At 40.6% G+C, this 18,480-nt stretch overlaps 1 protein-coding gene across 2 annotated transcripts in view; it reads left to right on the top strand.

Annotated features, from left to right (window-relative positions):
- The window catches only part of RCL1 (RNA terminal phosphate cyclase like 1), a 34,201-nt gene that overhangs the window by 5,068 nt on the left and 10,653 nt on the right, over positions 1-18,480 (top strand). The window contains exons 1-5 of one of the 2 annotated variants that reach the window (XM_058826980.1): positions 3,989-4,802; positions 5,387-5,461; positions 6,687-6,811; positions 9,226-9,351; positions 10,911-11,067. In XM_058826980.1, coding sequence (XP_058682963.1) covers positions 6,702-6,811; positions 9,226-9,351; positions 10,911-11,067 — 393 coding nt within the window. In that variant the 5' untranslated portion in view covers positions 3,989-4,802; positions 5,387-5,461; positions 6,687-6,701. Of the gene's footprint in view, positions 1-3,988; positions 4,803-5,386; positions 5,462-6,686; positions 6,812-9,225; positions 9,352-10,910; positions 11,068-18,480 lie in introns of those variants that run through there. The other variant, XM_058826979.1, reaches the window with a different exon arrangement.

Raw genomic sequence — 18,480 nt, 5'->3', positions numbered from 1 at the left:
CACTATAAAAAAAAAAGAGGAAGCATTTTTTGCTACCCTTTCAGTCATTGTGATTAGAAGTCCTTATTGTAACTGGTAAGTACTAAGAATCAAAGAAATCCTTTTCTGTTGACTGTTTAATTACAATGGAGAAATTCTTGCATAATCTGGAGATGAAGAGTAGTCCAATGTTCATACGGCTTTCAAGTAAATTTGGACACTTATTTAAGCAACAGAGTCTTGATTCTGGAAATTATCTCCTTTTGGGCTTCAGTCACATGGGCCTAATATTAACTATTTTAGTTCAAATGGGTGCAAGACTTAAGGCCACTTTGCTTGAAGGGTGGGTGCTTGCATTTGCCAAAACTCAGACAAGTGGGTTGGCATGCATCAGCTGACTCCAAGCTTCAGACACCAAGTGTAAATCAAATGCACATAAAAAATTACATCTTAAGTTAACTGTGCTATAGTAGCAATTGCATATTAGTCTTAGTGGCAACACAGTAATAACTTCAGTTACTGTGATTTAGTTCATACTCATTGACTTTTCAAGTGGCTGTAACCGAATACCAGTTCCTAAAATTGATTTCAACCTAGTTTTACATCTGTTTAACTTGTGTGAGTAAGCATTAATCCTGGTGCACACCAATAAGGTACTTTAAGGACTTTTACAAGTTGTTTTGTATAACATATGTCTCTGGTGGTTTCTGAGAATAAAACCACAAATCTAAGTGCTACCCTAATTGATTTGTATGCTTAAGTAAATGGAAACTTTGTTTTAAATTGATTTTGGTGTAGCAATGTATCTAAATAACTCAGGCCTTAGTGTGCTCCAGCCAAACCATCTGTAGAATTTCTTACCAGACACTAGGATTTGTCAAGGTTGCTACGATGTAAACTGTTCTAAAATAAGAAAGAAGAGGCTGAGAAACAAGACCACAAAAAACAGATAACAGGGGGCAGTCAAACGCCTGGACAGTGACCAATCCTGAAAAATGCATGCTAAATTCATAAACAGGATGGAGGAACTAATCAAGTAATGCGTGATCCCATAAACAGTATAAAGTGCATTATGTGAACAATGAAGAGTTTCTGCAAAATCATATTAGTTCATTGTTCAGAGGTCTGAAGCTCCCACATTTTGGTTTATATTTTTCAGTAGACAGGGAGTGTTCATAAACTCAGTGAACAGTTATTACCCACACAATTATGCTTGCCCAAAAAGAGGTGCTTAAACTTGTTTATCTGTCTGTATGTTTTCTGCTCTCCAAGGAGAAAGTGGAAAGGCAAACCAGTGTGACTACAGTGTGGGAGTTTAGGTGTTTTCCTTGCTGCTCTTCGTGTAACAACCTCTCTATTTCAGCTTAGTGGGTTGTATTGGATTTGTCTGGCTGGGTTTTGTAAGCTGGGATGCTACAGAGGTGGCCTCTGTAAGAAGCTCATAAAAGTTTCCTCTTCATCCAACACAGGCCACGTTGACTGGCTCCAAGACAAACCCACTGCTGGCCACGTCTGAGTCCATCAGTGATAGTGGTAGCACTGTTGGGGTAACAGCTTTAAGGAGTAAGGGGGGGGGGGGGGGGTTGGAATTGTGGAATAACCTGGAGCAGGAGAGAGGAGTGAGAATATGGGAGAGAAACAGCCCTGCAGGCAGCAGGGTCAGTGAAAACAGGGGGTGTTCCATGCAGTGGAGCAGAGATTCCCCTGTATGTATTTTCCAGGATGAAAACCATGGTAAGGCAGCTGTCCTCTTGCAACCCCTAAATGTGGACAGCAAAGTATATATCCACCTGCAGGGCCTGGTGCTGGAGCAGGTGGATACCTGAATGTGGCTGTGAAGCTGTGGGAAGCCTGCACTGGAGCAGGGTTCTGGCAGCACCTGTAGGCCTATGGAGAGAGAGAAACCTATGCTGGAGCAGGTTTGCTGACAGGACTTGTGAACTCATGGGGAACCCGCACTGGAGCAGTTTATGAAGAACTGTAGCCAGTGGGAGGCATCTATGAGGCAAGGAGCAGGAATGTGTGTGCAACCAGAGGACTGTGACCTGTCCCTCGTGACATTGAACAAGTAGGCTGACCCACTGGGCTTTGAGAAATCCACTTTCAGCACTGAGATCTTGGCTTTTACACAGCCTCAAAAGTATTTCTGGGATGTGATTGCTGTGGGATTTGAGGTTGCTCTTTACCAGAGACCTCCTTGTCCGGTGCATGCAAGGGAATATTATAGATCTCCTGCTGTGAGGAGAGTAGAAGAGATCCAGCTGAGAAGAAGAGTTTCTAAAGGACATCCTGTTGAAGGAAAGACTTTTGCTGAGTTCAGTGAGGCACAGATCAGTCTGTGTTCCCAGAGTATAAGAGCGTGTGTTTACTTCAGTGTTTGTTTACAAACGTTAATAGCCCTCCAATAGGGGGCAATGGAAAGCCCTTTGACAACTGGCATCAGTCCTAAAGAGTACCGTGGCCACTGAACATGCACTTGTTCCATCTGGGACTGTGGTGACATAATTACTAATAATACTGTACATATTATTTGTTGTATTATTAGACACTGGGAAAAAATCAGCCTGTGGATGCCACAACCCTGGCAGTGTACAAAGCCAGGTTGGATGGGGACCTGGTCTAGTGGGAGGTATCCTTGTCCATGGCAGGGGCAGGTGAACTTAAGGTCCCTTAAAGATCCCTCCTGCTCTGATAATATTGCACATTATTACTGCTGTGTGAGTGATACATCCTAATTGGGTGAAAGGAATGCTACTTTGCTCTCACTGGAGCAAAGGAATAGATAAGCCTGGACTGTTCATTAGCAGCCTACACTTGCATTATGTTTTCTTGTGCCATCGCTGGTGAGATCTGACCCTGGGTAGCTTGTGGGACCAACCATGTGGGAGTGGGTTGAAGCAGTTTAAAGTTTCTATGTATAGGGATTACATATGTGGGGGGAGACTTTTGTGAAGTGCCTTTCTGAAGGGAATGGAGGTGGCACACAAACAGTAGCTCCTATTTTCCTTTCCTTCTCTGTGTATTGTCATTCTGACATTCAGATACAGCTGCAGTAACCTGTTTTAGAGTAACCATTCTTTGTGTTTCCAGGTGTTGAAGATTTTTTACAGCTATGCCATGAGGCTTTGAGTTCGAATGAGTCATGCTGACATGAAACTTTAGCTTGGGAGCAGTAATCTTCAATCTTAATCAGAACTCAACTGTGTAGAAAACAACAAGTTTTTCCTACTGAGTTTTCTTCCCACTTTTCTTTATTCCTTGTTAAACTCTGTTTTTGCTCTTCCCCCTCCTCCCAATCTAGGCCCTATTTCACGAAACATAACAACATGTGTATGGTGGGGCACAATGATCTGTGCAATGCTAATGGATAATACAGGCCAACTGGTGTTTTTCCCTTTCTTAGGTAGCCATGGGCTGCAGGGTCTCTATCTGGGTGTTTTGTTTGGTTTGTTGGTTTTTTTTTTAAATCTTTGCACTGGATAAGGAATTCTTGAACTTAATTTTCCACCTTTTTCTTCACTATTGTAGATTTCTTTACAGGAAGTGATTTGCATTTACACAACTTTGTGAATAAGCAGTATCTATGGGAGTTAGAATGTTGTCATTTGCGGTGAGATATACCATCAGTTGTATGATGCATCTGTTTTGGTGGAACTTGGTGCTATGTTGTCTGTACTGGAAACTGAATAACTGCCCTCCAAGGGGAGCTAAGGGATGTGGTTTATGGCTGAGAATAGGCAAAAGGATAGAAAAATGGGTTTATAACTCAGTTTGGCTGCTGTTTTGTGATTTTCAGTGAACTGCTTCACATCCTGCCCAACTCGCCACTTGTCTGCGGGGCAGAACACCCTTCTCCCATTCTTCAAATACTGATGATTGCCTCCTCTATTTGGGCAGCAAAATTGAAACAGTCAGTCTTATATGTCTGTTTCATACCTCTTAAGTATTATGCCAGGAATTTTTCTGAGGACTGAAAATTATGACAAATCTTGAAGTTTTTTGAGTTCTTAACCTACACAGTAAAGCTTTTTCATTTTATTGGTATGTTTTGTTTCATGAGAAGGAGGAAGAAACATTGTGTGATTTTAATTTGAACCAGATCAGCTTGTTGAGACTTCTGCCAGTGGTAGTTGCATGCTTGTGCACATGCGTGTTGGTAAAGGCTTTGCTCCAAAAGTCGAATTTCTACAGCTAATGAAAACTACTGAAGGGCCAAAGCAAGGTAGCCTGGCTGTAAAAAAACATAAACTTTGTAGGTTAAAAGGAGTTAAGCATTGGTTTATTTTTTTTAGTGAAGACATTAAAATATTGATACTGAAAACAACACCAAATGTCTCTCTGTTAGAAAGGAAATATGTTGTCCAACAGGAATTGAAAAAATTAATTGAGAATGAGAACATATATTCATAGCTCCTCAGGTACCACTAACAGAATGTTCACAGATTTGTAGGTGAGGTATGTGCTGCCATTTTGCCAGTGGCTTCCACTCTCTTCAAAGCAGAGAAATTGAAATTTAAGAATTTTGAATTTTGGCTGAAGGCATGGGAAAGAGGGTGCTTTTTATCTGCCTCATCAAATGCTGACTACCTCATGACTGTTTCCTTCGTCTGTGTTTATTTTGTATTTGGTCATGCTGTCCTGATCCTGTCTATCCACAGCTATTTGTTTTGGGTAACTCCCTGTGTTGTTGCACTGCTAAATAATTTTTATCACTTTTGGCAATACCACTGAAGTTTCAGAAGAGGGAAGAAGTGGGCAGTCCCTGTAGTCTTAGGAATTAGGAAGAGCTACAGCAAGGATAATTCTGTTCAGACCTGGATCTGGTAAGCACCTGGCTTAAAAGGGAGCACACTGATGATGTGGTACCCACTTCAGATTCTTTCAAGTGCTTCAGTAGAAGCTACCTATATGCTTCTGTTTCTTAGAAACAGGTAAAAAGAAGTTGTTGATAGAAGAATGATCTTTCTGCCAAAAGAAATTGCTCTTGCAGTGATGATTGAAAAAATGCAGTGGTTCTCGCATTAATTTCTTCAGCTATAGGAATTTTTTAGTTATGACAGAAGAATATTATTTTCTCAATAAAAAGAGAAATGTTCAGAGAAATGTTTCACTGTTCAGAGAAACAAGTAAGCTGTTTTACATAATGGCATTCAAAATCAGGCTGAGGAAGAAAGCCAGAATAGGAAATTCTATCTGCCAGTAATTTGTTCTAGGAAATTTTTTAGTAATGATGTACTGTGATAGTCTAACTAGATGAAGCTGTCTGTGCTGCACGTCTTCCCATAAAATACCTTCTATGAAGAAGACTTGTCTCTGTTAGTCACCTCATAATTCAGTGATTTTTTAAATTACTGACTAACCTAACTTCCAATAGAGAGTTGGTTTTTTTCAATTCTGTGTTCCATAGGTTGATGTCCTTAAGGCAACAGCTCTACCCCTTCTGAAGAAGTTTGGAATTGATGGTGAAAGTCTGGAAATCAAGGTAAGACAGTTTGTTCCTTTCTTTTCAAACGTGTTGAGATTGTTCTCCTGCCGTACTTCACAGGATGATGTGCTTGCTGTGGGTTTAACAGTCTCTAACAGTTGTGGATACAAGCCACACGGTGATAGAGAGGGTAAGGAGAAAGCAGTGACTTTTCTTAGTCTCTGAAGAAGACTGAGAAATCATTCTGCTTTTTGTTGCTTTTTAGTTAATTTATTAACTTTTTATTTCTACTTGTTCATTCTGCCTCATGCTTGGGGCTAGGGAGTAAAAATGGCATCTTTAACCTTTTTCACCTGTAGGAGAGCTGGGTCGGTGTTTGGGTAGTTGAGGTCTGCTTCCAGTTTGGAAAACAGAGGAAAGAAGCTTTTCTTAAAGACTACAGTCTTCAGACACCCAGTAAATCCAGATATAAAACAACATTGGGGTTTCTTTTAGGTTGGAGAAATGTGTAAAGTGGCTGCACTACTGGGGCCTGCTGGTGCCTTGCTGTGTAAAGCCTCACCCCTCACCCCCACCCCACCCACAGCCCAAGTGCCCATGTCATTGTCCTGGCGCTGTCAGCCTCTACTCCTGTGACCCCACAGCAGGACTGGCCTTCTGCTCACCCAGCCCTGCCCTGTCTGGCTGGGGGCCTCCTTGCCAGACCCACTCCTTGGTCGGTGTCCCAGCTCCGTCCTTGGCTTGGAATGGTGGGATTGGGTCAGGTAGACAGGCCTGTTAGTGAGAATGAGTTCATTCTAGTTCCTCACATACAGAATATTCTGAGTTGGAAGTGACCTGTAAGGATCATCAAGTCCAGCTCTTAAGTGAATGTTCCATGTAGGGATCAAAGCCATGACCTTGGCATTATCAGCACCATGCTTTAACCAGTTGAACTCAGATCAAGTAGTTCTAGTCTCCTCAGCAGCAAGGTGCAGATCTGCTACTAGAGACAAGTCTTAAGCCTTTTGGTAAAGATGTTTTTGTTTGGTTTTGCACTGTTTCCTATTGAGAAGCCATGCCTTACTTTACTTGAAAGGAGCAAAGGAATCAATGCCTGCTTTTAGTTTTGACGCAACATCCATTTCTGCCTTTAGGAGGTAGTTTTCTTGCCTGTGTTCACATAATGCCCCTACTTAAAGCATTTTTATCCTATGTGAAATAATAGTGTAATTTTGGGGTATGTAGGTTCATTCTTTGTATTATTTACTAACCTGCTTTTTTCCTCCATTATTCATTCTAGATCAACCGAAGAGGAATGCCTCCCAAAGGGGGTGGAGAGATACTGTTTGCTTGCCCAGTGAGAAAGGTCTTGCAGCCTGTTCAGTTCACAGACCCTGGAAAAATCAAGCGCATCAGAGGAACTGCGTATCCTTTTTGTCTGTTTGTTTCTCTACTTTTAAAAGAGTTTGCTTATTAAAAAAAAGTCCCCTAACTTGGAAGTCACAGAAGTGCACCCATGTCTCTGAGCATATATCTGAGTAACACAGGCAGGGTCATACAGCTAGATTTCAGGGCTGTGTCTCAAAACTCCTGTGTTCAAAACATTGCTGTTCAAAAAGCATCTGTGAGCAAATTCCAATCTGAGCAGCACTATTTAAAATCTTTTCAATAGCAAGAAGAAGTTAAAATACCTTCCATCGCATAATCTAGGAGCACTAAAAGATATCTTTGTGTGTAAATTCAGTAGTAACCAATGTAGTTTAGTTGCGCATTGAATAGGTGACGTCTTGGCAGTTACTAGTGTAGCGCAAGTTAGATGGGAGCTTAAATCTTAGTTCAGTTTACACCTTCCAGCATACAGTGAGCTTTTTGGTGTGTTTCGAAAGGAAGTACTTCGGCTCTTCACCTTTGGTAGTACTATTGCATGTGGAAGTGAAGGAGGTTTTATTTCACAAGGAGATGAGGGCACAAAATACTATTGTGAACTTTTTCAAACAACTGCAAATCTAGTCAATGTTTTGGATTGTTTATTTCTTTTTAATTTTATTTTTCTCTTGTGGCTTTTGTATGGTATATTTCATGAATTTGCTGTCATTGTAGGAAGAAGGTAGAAATTCCTTACATGAAACTGTCTTAAGCAGTGGCCAACATGTAGTTTGTGTCTGAGAGTCCCAAACGTGATTTGGCATTGATTACGCAAAAGGAAAGCAGGATGAGGTCGTGTTTTCTGCCAGAGGTGTAGATTTGCACCTGTTTCTTCTTTTACTTCATGGCATACTGTCACAACTGTGTGTGAGAACTGGATGTTTTGACTACCTTGTCCAGTTGCAGCATTTAGATAAGTGTAGTAGTGCCAAGCAAGAGCAGTTTTACTGGATGTGTGTGCTGTGGAACAAAAAAGAGGCAGCTCATTGTGCTTTTGGTGATACTTGCTGTGGTATATTGATGGAAAAAGTAATTTTCTTATGCCTCCATTCTGCTCTGTAGTAAGTAGTTCTATATGTTTCTGTGTGGAGGAGGAAGCAGTGATCATGACTTTACTTCCATTGTTCTAAATTGACATTAACATGCAGTACCATTCTGACCACTTTGACTGATTTTGATTGATGTTTCTGATTGAATTTTGAACTGCTACCTTGCCGTGGACTTTCCTGGGCCTTTTCTTAGGGATATAGGTTTGCCTTTAAGCCTGGTGAGAGGCAGCCTCATTTTAGTTTGGCTTGTAAGTGGTCCTTCAAGGCAATGGAAAACAAAACATCTGGAAGGATGACTCCTTATGTTTTTTATAAGTGTACTTTGTTCCTCCAAGATTCGTCTGAGTAAATCTCCTCACAGCTGTGGAGATCATATTACAGCAACCTTTTATATAATCCAAAATATTGAGTGCATCAACTGTGCAGAACAACCAGTTTTCTGATTATTTTTTAGTGATTTTTCCCTAAGATCCTAAAGTTTTTGGTTTGCCTGCTCCACAAGAGATGCTATAGAAATTTGTAGAAACGGAAATTCCTCCCTGGCAGCTGGGAGTTTAGGGAGTGTATTTTCCTGCATTTCTATGTGAATGTATGTGCAGACAGGTGGTTAAATGTGTAGAGCATGAGTCTGCATTGTAGCTGGGCTGGAATTTAAAGTGTAATGTCCTTTGAAGATCTGTTGGGAATTTTTCTGAAGCAGCACCTGAGGTACAAGAGCAGAAAGTTTGCCTCTTTTGTACTGTGAGGAGGTGGCTTGGGGTGGGTAGGAAGGTGGTAGGTTCTTTCCTGGAACCTTCAGATGCTGAGTGGCTAGAGAGCCAATGAATTTGATAGCCTCAAAACACTGCAAAATAGTTGGAGATAGCAAAGATATTTTTCTTAGAGCCTTTCAGTTTTTTTTGTTGGAACATTTGTCTGCAATTTCTTCTTCATCTTCCCAATTTCTCCCTGACAGAAACAGGCAGGATTCTGTGCTGCTAATTCACAGAAACTTCACTCAGGATGATGTTTTAATAAAACATGAAGAGCAGAGCACATGGGACTTCCTCCATCATAAGAAAGTACAAGATGACAGAACAGCAATTTAAATTTGATGAAGGGCATTTTCAAGATAGATATTTACCTAGCTATAACCTGTTCTTCAGCACATGTTCTGTATACTTCACTTCAAGGTATATCAATAAAAATACTGCAGAAAACATGTACATGTGGTTCTCTAGGTACAGGAGCGTGGAGAGAAGCCCATGAATAGATGTATAAACCACACATTTTCTAAAATAATGCACTGGGGCCTCTTCACTTTTGTCAGTCTCTGCTTTAAATTTTTCTTGTGACCACACTGGATTTCTTAGCTCAGAAATGTAGATACTCTGTCCGAGTGTCACCACAGATGGCAAACAGAATGGTGGAATCTGCAAGGGGCATCCTGAATAAATTCCTCCCAGACATCTATATCTACACAGATCATATGAAGGGGGTCAGCTCTGGAAAGTGAGTATCCAGAATTTACAGGAAACATGTGTAATTCTGCATTTGTTCATCTGCTAGGGTGTCCTGATCTAATTTTACTGAGTTTTAGATCACAATCTTCTATTTTGTTGGTTTTAAATAAATATTTCTCACAAAGAAAGAAAGAAAGGGTGATTTACTAGATACATTTGTTTTACTTACGTGACAGGGATAGAAGTGTGTTTACCTAAACAAGAAGTGCAGTACATCATTGCATTACGTTACACTGCCACTAAAGTCAATTTGAGCACCCTTTGTTTTTAAATCTGTTGCTTTGAAGAGAGATTAAGATCAAAGGTGTGATGGTATGTTCAGGAAACCAAGATTCAAAGTTGACTGTACCCTTTGATGGAAATGGTAATATTAAGGATGGGACTGAGGTGTTTTGAGGAAGTGTTAAAGCAGTACAGGTTGTCTTCTGCTGAATGGCTGGAGGAGTGTCTCTCATTAGTGAGGACTGGAAAAGTAATTTATTGTACTTCCACAGATTTTATTTGCTGGCAGAACACAGAAGTAGTGGATGTGATTCAGACAATTTTGCTGGTATCTGTCATTTCTGTCGTCCTCTTGTTACTCTTCCTTGAGGTTGAAAGATTCTGGATAGCTCATTTGTTTGTCTTCTGTCTATATGCTCAAATGCAGGCATGCATTGTTTCTGCTTTTTGAAATATTTCCTTAAAATTTGTTAGATTTAAAAGTTTATGAACCTAGAAATTGTTGAATAATTTTTTAGCATTTTTTGTCTTTTCCAATCCTTCATCATATTTAATATGCCAGGTTTGTAACTTTAATGGCTCTAGACTGTTTACAGGATCAGAATTGCAAAAATTTTTCTGGGAGCTGTGTGGGTTTTGGGTCTTGATTTTGTTTCTCATCTATTTATGATATTTAAAAAGTCAAATGAATTGGGGCAGCAACATTATTTTTACTACATATAGCTCATGCAGAGGGATAAACAATAGCTTGGGAAGAGGAACTGAATCCCTTTCAACCTGGCTGGCTTGGTTTCTGATGCTACTGTGTTGTAGACACATTAATCTTAAGTATGAGTCCAGTATGATAGCAGTATCCTTGATACTAATTAGTCTAATCTTGCTAAATACCATGGCTTCCAGGGAAAAGAGCTGAAGTCTTAAAGAAGGATAGTTTTGGTTTCGAATGTCACAGAGAAGAGACACCAGATACCATTGAAATGTTTATCAAATACAGACTAAATAAATGTGAAACATATCCTCCTCTATTTAAAAGAAAAAAACAAAACAAAAAACAACAAACACTTCCAAGGTTTGTATGGTTTTTTATTTACTTTTAAATTTTTCATGTTTAAAGAGTATGGTAAAGCCAGCATAGAGGGTTTTGTGGCAAGTGGTACTGGATTTGACTTTCAAGTACTGTTGTTAATTTTCTTTTTCCAGCGTCAGTCTATTGTATCAAACAGGACATTTGTCATCCTGTAGGAGGAGCTGTTTATAACTTGAAGTTCTTGGCTCATTACTCCAATTTTGTCCTTAAATGAAATGTGCTTTTTCCCTTTCTTTCAGATCACCAGGTTTTGGCATGTGCCTTACTGCAGAAACCATCAATGGCACTATTCTCAGTGCTGAGCTAGCCTCAAACCCTCAGGGCCAGGGAGCACCTGTGCTTCCTGAGGAGCTGGGCCAGCGTTGTGCTAAGCTGCTGCTTGAGGAGGTCTACAGAGTAAGTGGCCAATATATTTTGTATGTGTGTGTATAGATGTAAGGGAAGGAGGTGATAAAATAGGTAGAGGGATAGGTGGTTTTGGGGCACCCTCAGACAGGCTCAGATCCAAACAGAAATGATCTGATGCTTCCAGTGTCTTTTTCATCCTGGTAAAGAGTGGTTTTGCATGGTTCCTTTTACAGTGTAATGACCTACTGAGGCATGTTATTTGCAGTGTCTGATATGTGTTATTATGAATCACAGGAGTGGCAAATTCTTCTTCTGTTACTTTCTGTCTGCAGCAGAATTCAGTTAGCCTCACATGGGATGTTAGTTTTTTTAATAATATGGATGGGTAATATTATATTTTAATTATATAAGCAGTGCTTCTAAACTAGTGGTTGGAATGGGACATTATGAGTGGAAGAACATAGCAGGGGGCAGAAGGAGAAAAAAGCCTGGCAAGGCTCCATCCATGTTGACGACTTTGTGATGCTGAGTCAGATGTGTTGAGAATTGCTGGTTGTTTGAAGAATTGTCTTAGTGGGTTGTTGGAAGGGAGCTAGGATGGCATTTACGTAGGAATCCTAAATGCATCACAGTTTTCTTCATCAGAGACCTTTTTCTTTATTAAAATGGTTTTCATTTGTGGCATGAATTTTAATGGATGAGCAGCTTTCAGTGTTACAAATGATTTGGCAAATAACACCCTGATAAGTTTCTGATTTAATAAAGAACCTTCCAGCTGCTTTGCTTTGTATCTCCACAAATGTTTAAATAATTATGTTTTAGTATTGATAAAACACGTTTGGCCTTTAGGAGGCAGCCATCTACAAATTTTGCTTGTTATTTAAAACAACAAATAGTTACTCTGAACTGTAATAACCTATGTGATTTGGCAAACTGTTAAAACTGCCATTATTGAGATTCTGTATTAGGGAATGTAGTTAAATATCAAAAAGCCTCTCAACCTCATAAATCACATCTATACCTGTGTTAGCTTGTTAATCTCTGCCTCTATTATTTTTCCCTTTCCCTGTTGCAAATCTTCCATGTGTTTGAATTACAAGTTGGCCACTTTTTCCAGTCTTCCATTAATATTTTATCTTTGTTTATTCAGTATATAAGTGGTGTTGCTAAAGGACTTTTCTAGCCCAGGTTTCTTGTCTCAGAGAAATGCCACAACCAAAATGTTCTTCCTGGGTACAATCTAGACCCCTTGTATTTGAAAGTCCAGCATGCATGGAGAATGTAGTCACAGCTAGTGACTGAAATATGTTTGTTTCTGCAATTATGTAGTGACATGTAGTAATTTTTATTTCAGGTGTAAATTGTAAAAATCTTTTGGTACATTTGTTTGTGTAAATGTCTTGGAAAACATCTTCAGGTAGTCAGAGGTCCAGAGGCATCAAAAATCCAGTTTCCACATACTTTTATCAGCAACAATAGTTTGTTTTTTTTCCTTTGAAACCGTTTGCACTTGACAGATTAAAACTAGTTGAAACTAGTGTAGAAATTTGTCCAGATATTATGTTTTGCACAGGGTCAGATGTCAGAGAACTTATGAAATGAAGGGGTCTGGAAAGGCCTAAAGCAAGTAACTTTTTGCTTCAGTGTATGCAGCCATTTGAATATGAAGAGTCAAATTCTATAAAAGTGAGAATCTTGAGACAACAGGAGAAACATTTTGAGGAGGAAGCAGGGTCAAACAACTCTTTCAATCATAAAGTAACAGGCTGTCAGGTTACAGTGTCTTTGAAGATCAGATTTTGAGTTAGTGAGGTTGTTAGCTTTGGCTTTCTATAGTACTGCTGGTGCTCCTGGAATACTCCTTTTTGTATGGGTGACTTCTGTCCAAGAGTCACTGAGTAATGCTGAGTAGTATACAGAGTATTTGTCCTTCACTACAGCAGCCTGCTCTGGAAAAGTTCTATTTTGTTGGCATTTTTGGCTATTGTGCTACTTTTTCACTGCAGTGCTTAGCCATTATTTAGTGAATTCCCCCTCTCCCTCCATCATGGGCAATATGATGGATTTTGTTACGTAGTTTTCACAATAAATACTAGAATTTATGTATGACACGCATGGTCCTACAGCACTAGCCTGAATTTTGAAAGATAAGATTTCTTTCTCATTTTCTTTCTTTCGTATTTTTTTGGGGTTAGTTAGTTTTTTGTTTTGGAATGGGCTTTTTTAGGGTGTTTGGTTTTTGGACATTTGTTTTTTTGTTTGGGGTGGAGTTTTTTGTTTGTTTGGTCTTTTCAGTTTTTTTTTTGTTAGGTCACTTTGATTTAGTGTTGAACAGAGATGATGAAAAAACATATTGCAAAGTGCAGTATTTGTTTAGGTATAATATAGTATTTTTTATGTTTATTTGATTATGTAAGATTTTTAGTGAAACTAAAAATCTGAAAAAGCAAGAACGGATTGCTCTGAGGTAATCTTTAAGTCCCACATCTCTTTACAACACCTACTTGTTGAATACAGGGCTCAAGTGAGAATTTATTTTCCTGTTTTTAGATGTTCTTTTTATGAGATTATTTCATCATCTGTGTTTTTGCCAGTAGGTACTATGTTATGTGGGAGACAGAGAGGTTGGCCAGACAAGGGCACCCTGAGAGCAGTGGAGACAATTGTCTGTAAAATGGCTTTAGGTGTTGGGTTCACCCACAAATCTGCTGGAGTAGGAGTTGCTGTTGAAAGGGGTCCAAGGACATTTTGTAAAGTGTTTGCTATTGTGTAAACTTTACCATCTAGGAAATCTAAGGATTTGAGTCTTTCTAAATGTCATTTTACTAAGCCTTCAAAACTATACTAAATAGATTGTATGATTCTTGGAATCAGCAGAGCTCTTTTAATAAACATTTGTTGATGGAAAGATGTCAGAGCTAGTTGACTAATAAGTTGCACAGGGCCTTAATTGCAGTGGCTCTGCAAGAGGGGGCAGTGGAGTGACTGACTAGTGTTGTCATTATAAATCCATATGCAGTTCTTTCCAGAGCTTAATTGTAGAAGGCCGGTAAGGATTTTAACTCTTGTCTTTCAAAGACATTGTTTATGGGAGCTTTATGTAGAGACTAATTGGCAGAATGGAAAGGCCTGGAAGAACTGGAAAAGGATTTAATTTTTATATTCTTTGTAATAATGAAAATAGGGGAGTACATGTACCTTTTTAAGGCTGAATTCTTTAATGAAGAAAGGCCGAGTTGCTAGGGGACCTTGAAGGGGCATGAAGGCTAAAGCTGTTTGTTTTATTGAACTAGAGCTAAAATGGCTGAAGGATTTTGTTGATGGCTCAATTTTCAAGATGGTCTTACCTCACTGTGGTCCATTCTTCTGGAAGAAGAACCCAAATCCCAAAAACCAAAATACAAACCCTCTGCAATAATTTGTTACCTTTCACATAACAAATTATTGAGTCCTGCAAATATGTACTACACAGGTAAGGGAAGAAATTGTGTTTATGACAAAATATAACTAATACTCAGTCAAAGCTGAGCTGAAGCTCAGAGAAATAAACCTTTTTGAAACACTGTTGTCCAGTACACAGAGTTGTGATATTTGTATGTCAACTGTAGTATTTGTATAGCATTTAAAAATAGATGGGATTTTAAGTGATCTTTGTCTAATTGTCACAGCTAGCTGGATCTAGCTCTGTAGTCAGTGTAAACAATAATGGAGAAACTGCCATAGACTAAATTATTACAGTCTAGAAGCTGCATTCTATGTTGGTAATGAGTGCCAGCTATTTTGGAACAAATGTACCTTGGCTCTGACTTTGCCCATCCCATTTCTTTTGGGAGGGTTGTTTTTAATTTTTGACTCTTAAGTGGCAGGTGGCTTGCTAATAAAAAAACTTGGTTGGCCTCCTTGGGAGTGTTAAGTCCTTCACTTGGCAGAAGTTGCTGTTCAGTCATTAGATTACAAGCAATCAATGTCACTGTCTGGGGACGGCGTTTGTAGGAATGGTGTTGTAAATGAGTGGTTTAGATCACTTAAATCACTGCCAAAAGTATCATCAAAAGCAACTTTTTGTATAAAATTGTTGATGTCAACGAAGTTTGATGGCAAGGTTACTATTGCTTATTACATAGATGAGGCACACAAAGAAAAATCAGCTTAGAATGAATCTACAATGATCTATGCAGAGAAAAGGAATGCAAAAAGGGTAAGGATGGAAAAGGATAAGAATGCAAAAGGGTAAGGGAGGTCCTTCCTTTGGGTCACAAAAGTGGACCCCTTGCAAAATGTAGGTGCAGACTTGATCAACAATTTGTCTAAAGAATGTAGCAGCATTTAATCATTGACTGCTGGAATGCTGACAGAATCAAATACTTCTATAAAGTGTATGTGCACTAGTGTGGGTAACAAACAAGATGAGCTAAAGACCTACATGCAGTCCCAGGGCTTTTATCTTATTGTAGCGACAGAGACATGGTGGGATAGTTCATGTGAGTGGAATGTTGGCATAAAGGGCTACACCCTGTTCAGGAGAGACCGACCAGGAAGGCAGAGTGACAGAGTTGTCCTCTGTGTGAGGCAGCACCTGGAACGTATTGAGTTCTGTCTTGGTGTGGATGATGAGCTTATGGGTCAGGATAAAAGGGCAGACTAAGAGTGACACTGTTGTGGGTGTTTGCTGCCTGATCAGGAGGAGGAAGCGAATTAGGTCATCTACAGGCAGCATGAAGCAGCCTCAAAGTCACAGGCCCTGGTTCTTTTGGGAGACTTTAAGTACCCTGACATCTGCTGCAGAACCAGCACTGTGAAACACAAACAGCCCAGGAGGTTCCTGGAAAGCACAGATAACTATTTCCTGACAAAGGTAGTGGAGGATCCCACAGGGATCACAGAGTGCTGCTCAACTGATGCTAACAAACAGGGAAGGCCTTGCTGGAGGTGTGGCCATGAGAGTGTGGAATTCAGTACTGGATGAGGAGAAAGCAGGGCAGCAAGTAAGTTTACAACCACAGAATTCAGGAGAGCTAGCTTTAGCTTCTACAGGGATATCTTTGTCGCTCTATTGGGAACGGCGAGAAGAACGACACAGACTCTCTTGTGGAGTCGAACTGGAGAATTTCTCTCCATTTATTGCCTCAGATCTTTTTTTAGACCTGTACGTAAAAGTACAGAAAAGTAAAACTCTTATTGGTTAGTAAACTAACACATCACCATCATTGCTCAGTGGGGTACACCACCCCTTGACCTTCTCTTGCAAGAAAACAAGGAACAGACAAACTGCACCTGCAAGGCTGTTTTCTACCTCTGAGGATTGTTTTAATTCCTCCTTATGATTTCCCAGGCCACTTTCTCAGGCAAGACTGAGAAAGTTATGTGGCCAGCTATTTCATAGGCACCATGCTCCCTGCTTCACAGTTAGCATCAATATATCGTCATGAAAAATGTCATGGAAACAAGCCCCACAGGGTCCAGGAGACTCTGAGAGGACCAAGAGAGTTGGTTGATATTCGAGGATCACTTCCTTCAGACTCAAGAACAGTGCTTCCAAATGTGCAAGAAATTGGGCAAAGGGGAAGAGATCTGATGGATAAATAAAGAACTTCTCTCAATATCAAGGGTAAGCAGGAAATACACAGGAACTGGGAGCAGGGTCAAATCACTTGGAATAAATATATAGAGGTTGTCAGGGTATGTAGAAAAGAGACAAGGAAAGCCAAGGTCCACCTGGAATTAAGTCTGACAAAGAATGTCAAGGACAGCAAGAAAGGCTTTCTCAAATACATCAGTAACAAAAGGAAAAAGGATAATAAGGGCCTGATACTAAATGAAAATGGAACCCTGTTAACAGAGGACACAGAGGAGGCAGAGTGAGTGAATGCTCCCTTTGCATTGTCATCACTGACAAGACCAGGCCTCAGGGGTCTCTGACCCAGGAGACTAGGGAGAAGGAGGGATTGAAGGAAGGCTTTCCTTGCTCAAGGAGGACTGAGCTGGCGTCAGGCAAACCTGGCATCCACAAGTCCATGGGCCCTGATGGGATGCACCCATGAGTGCTGAGAGAGCTGATGGACACCAGAGATAGGCAAGGATAAGGAGCAGAGCAAGGCAATTTACAAGCATCTTTGATCAACAGAAGTACCTGAGGACCAGAAGAAGGCAAATGTCACTCCAGTCTTTAAAAAGGGCAAGGAGGATGACCCAAAAAACTAGCAGCCAGTCAGCCTGACATCAGTCCTTGGGAAGGTGATTCTGGAGGCCATTTCTATCTACATGAAGGACAGGAAAGTGAACAGGAGTAGTCAGCATGGATTCATTAGAGGTAAATCGTACTTGACTGACCTGCTTCCCTTCTATAATGAAACAACTGGATGGATGGATGGATGGATGGATGGATGGATGGATGGATGGATGGATGGATGGATGGATGGATGGGTGGGTGGATGGATGGATGGATGGATGGATGGATGGATGGATGGATGGATGGATGGATGGATGGATGGATGGAGGGAGGGAAAGCAGTGGATATTGTCTTCCTTGACTTCAGCAAGGCTTTTGACACTGTCTATCGCAACATCCTCATAGGCAAACTCAGCAAGTGTGGATTATATGAGTGGACAGTGAAGTGGATTGAGATCCGACTGAATGGGAGATCCCAGAGGTTGTAATCAGTAACACAGAGTCTGGCTGGAGGCATGTCACTAGTGGTGTCCCCAAAGGTTAAATACTGGGCCCAATATAATTTAGCTTCTCCACCAATAACTTGAACAAATGCACAAATGTCTTCTCAGTGAGTGCACTAATGACACAAAGCTGGGGGGAGTTGCCAATACCCCAGGAGGCTGTGCAGACCTTCAGAGGGACCACAACAGGGTGGAGATGAGCACAGAAGAAGCTCCTGAAACTCAGCAAAGGCAAATACAGTGGGGCTGCACGTGGGGAAGAATAACCCTGGGCATGAGCAGAGGCTGGGAACTGACCCACTGGGGAATAGCTCTGTGTATCCTGATGGACAATGAGTCAGCAGTGTGTCCTGGTGGCCAAGAAGGCAAATGATATCCTGGGGTGCAGTAGGAAGAGCACTGACAGCTGTTGGAGGGAAGTGATCCTGCCCCTGTACTCAGCCCTGGTGAGGCCACATATGTGTCCAGTTCTCAGGATGAGAGACAAGGTGCCCCTGGATCAAGTCCAGAGGAGATGACAAAGATTATGAAAGGACTGGAGCATCTCTCTTACAAGGAAAGGCCAAGAGAGCTGCATCTGTTTGGTGTTGAGAAGAGATGACTGAGAGGGGACCTTATCAATATATCTGGAGGGAGGGTGCCAGGAAGATGAATCCAGGCTCTTGGTGGTGCCAGGCAATAGGGCAAGAGACAACAGACAGAAACTGATGCATAGGAAGTTCTACCTGAATACAAGGAAGATATTTTTACATATCCTTTACCGAGCAGGTGGTTGTACATTTGAACAGGT

The sequence above is a fragment of the Poecile atricapillus genome, chromosome Z (genome assembly GCF_030490865.1).
Source record: "Poecile atricapillus isolate bPoeAtr1 chromosome Z, bPoeAtr1.hap1, whole genome shotgun sequence".
NCBI classification, from domain to species: Eukaryota; Metazoa; Chordata; class Aves; order Passeriformes; family Paridae; genus Poecile; species Poecile atricapillus.
Note: the sequence above shows the minus strand (reverse complement) of the source record. Positions and strands in the feature narration are given on the sequence as shown.